The sequence below is a fragment of the Aplysia californica genome, unplaced genomic scaffold (assembly GCF_000002075.1).
Source record: "Aplysia californica isolate F4 #8 unplaced genomic scaffold, AplCal3.0 scaffold01219, whole genome shotgun sequence".
Taxonomy (NCBI): Eukaryota; Metazoa; Mollusca; class Gastropoda; order Aplysiida; family Aplysiidae; genus Aplysia; species Aplysia californica.
The window spans coordinates 34978-37978 of NW_004798489.1; the positions used below are offsets into that span (position 1 = coordinate 34978).

The 3001-nt window shown below is 40.6% G+C and overlaps 1 protein-coding gene across 1 annotated transcript in view; it reads right to left on the minus strand.

The window, feature by feature from the left end:
- The window catches only part of LOC101851551 (lysophospholipid acyltransferase 1), a gene marked incomplete in the record, with an annotated part of 75823 nt that overhangs the window by 18522 nt on the left and 54300 nt on the right, over window positions 1-3001 (minus strand). The window contains 2 exon segments of the mRNA XM_035973429.1: window positions 87-203; window positions 2877-2969. Of these exon segments, the coding sequence (XP_035829322.1) occupies window positions 87-203; window positions 2877-2969 (210 nt within the window).

Sequence of the window (3001 nt, forward strand, 5' to 3'; positions counted from 1 at the left end):
TGTGTGTGTGTGTGTGTGTGTGTGTGTGTGTGTGTGTGTGTGTGTGTGTGTATGTGTGTGTGCGTCCACACGCGCCTATGTCTCACCTGACAGCCCACTTGAGCCTCTCCGAGTCCATCCTGTCCCCTTTCTTCTGTATTAGCCTCCAGTCGCTGATGCTGAAGGCTAAGGTAGTCAGCTTCTGGGTGGTGATCATCAACGGGCTGATAGAGGGAGGGAGGGAGGGAGAGAGGAAGGAGAGGGAGAGGGGGAGGGAGGAACAGACAGAGAGGTTGTTTTACAATGATATGGGAGTATATTAGATACAATGAAATCGAGGGTGTCAAGGAAACCCTAAGAAAACATAACATCACAACTGAAAGAGCTGCGGAGCTGGCCTACCATAGAAAAATCATCTCCCCTCGACGCTTAACGGCAACAGAGGATGAAAAAAAAGAAAAAGAAAGAAGATGGGAGTTAGTTTTAGTTTTAGTAGTGGTTTTACGGAGCTTGCAACTGCATACGGTCATATGAGCGCCAGAAGATTAGAGGTGTTACAAGAGAGTAACAAACATTTAAAAAAAGAAACAGGGGAAATAAGGAAGATAGATGTTTGATAGGAAAGAAGAAGCACACCACACCAGAGCACCCCGCTAACCACCCACATGGGAGTTAAATCGAACAGTAAGTGAGTGGTTGGTGGGTGCTCTGGTGTGGTGTGTTTCTTCTTTCCTATCAAACAACTATCGTCCTTATCTCTCCCACTTCTTTATGAGTGTTTGGTTGATGGGTGCTATGGTGTGGTTTGCTTCTTCTTTCCTACCAAACATCTATCATTCTTATCTCTCCTCCTTCTTTTCTTTGTACGATACTTTCCAGTAGTAACACCTATGCTCTTCGGCACTTATACGTCCTAAAAGTCTTGTGAATGCCGTTAAACATTTACTCTTACTAAAACAAAAATTTAACAATAACACCTCTTATCCTCCGCACTTATACGACTACATGTATTTGTGTCGCGAGTGTCGTAAAACTCAACCTAAAATTTAAAAAGTACCTCCAATTGCCAGCAGGCTTAATATGACCTATTTGTATTGCAAGTGCCATAAAACACTTACTAAAACTAAAAAGCACCTCTAATCTTCGACACTTATAGGACCTATTTGTGTTGGAAATGCTGTAAAACTCTTACTAAAAGGAAACAGTGAGGTGTCTCACTAGTAACACTAACACTTATAAATCTCCAACACTTATACATGACCTATTCCTGTTGGAAGTGCCTTAAAACTCTTATCTTATTAAAACAAAACAGTGATGTGACTCACAGATAACACAACTAATCCTATCATCATCATCATCATCATCATCATCATCATCATCATCATCATCATCATCATCATCACCATCACAATCATTACCGACTAAAGAATCCTCTTTTTCTTGCGGTGGTTTTCTTGAAACATTACAATTTGCACCAAGCCAATACATTAATTTACGTAACCTGCAAATATCGGCACCAAAATCAGGACCCGGGACAAAAACAAGAACAAAAAAATATTTAAAAACCCAACCCACAACCAATCCTCGGCACTTATATATATATGAGCTATTTGAGCTGGAAGTACCGTAAAACTCTCACTAAAACGAGACAACCAAGTGACTCGCCAGCAACATTTCTAATTCTGGGAATCATGTGTTATATGACCGATTCGTGTTGCAAATGCGGTAAAACTCTTACTAAAACAAGACACTGGAGTAACACCGCTAATCCTCGGCACTTATACAACCCATTTGTATTGTAAGGGTCGTAAAACTCTAGCTAAAACCCCCCCAAAAAACCCGACAAAAAACCAAAAAAAGAACAAACCAAAAGAAAACAAGACAGTGTGGCGACTCACTATAGCAACACCTCTAATTCTCTACAGATATACAACCCATTATTGTACGTCAAACTCTAGATTTTAGTTTTAGTAATAGTTTTATGGCACTTGCAACACAATAAGGTCATATACGTGCCGAAGAATAGAGGGGTTTAAAGAGAGAAATAAACACCAAAGACAAAAAAAGGAGCGAGAGGGACGATAGATATTTTAAAAAGTTTTAATAGAGGTTTTACGGCGCACGCAACTGCATACGGTCATATGAGAGCCAGAAGAATAGGTGGTTTGGTTTAGTAGAGGTTTTACGGCGCTTGCAACAGAATAAGGTCATATAAGTGCCGAAGAGTACATTATGGGTTACAAGAGAGTAACAAACACAAAAAGGAGGAGAGGTAAGGACGATAGATGTTTGATAGGAACAAAGGAGCAAACCACACCAGAGCACCCGCCAACCACCCACGAACTCTAGCTTAAACAAAAAGAAACAAAAAAACAAAACAAAACAAAACAATAAACACCCAAAAACAAAACAAAAAACCTGCAACAGAGGGGCAACTCACTAGTAACATTTCTAATCCTCGGCACTTATACAACCCATTTGTATAGAAAGGGCCGTAAAACTCTAGCTAAAACAAACACAAAAAGAAAAAACTCTCATCCTCGGCACTTATACAACCCATTTGTATTGAAAGGGTCGTAACATTCTAGAAAAAAAAAAAAAGAACAGACAGTGGGGGGACTCTGAAGTAACACCTCTAGATCTAATCCTCGGCACCTATACAACCCATTTGTATTGAAAGTTCCGTACGTAAAACTATAGCTAAAAAAAAAAAGAAAGAAAAAACTCTAATTCTCGGCACTTATACAACCAATTCGTATTGAAAGGGCTGTAAAACACTAGCTAAACACACACACACACACACACACACACACACACACACACACACACAATGAAAAAAACAAACGAAAAAACCAAACCAAACAAAAAAAACGAGAGAGTACAGAGGGTGGACTCACTAAGTGGCGTCATAGCAGAGGTCACCAAAGGGCAGGGTCAGCCGATAGACGTACAGGGCCAGCATGTAGCCCAGGGCGAAGAAAAACACGGGTCTGTGGAGCAAATTCGGGGGGGGGGGGTAGTT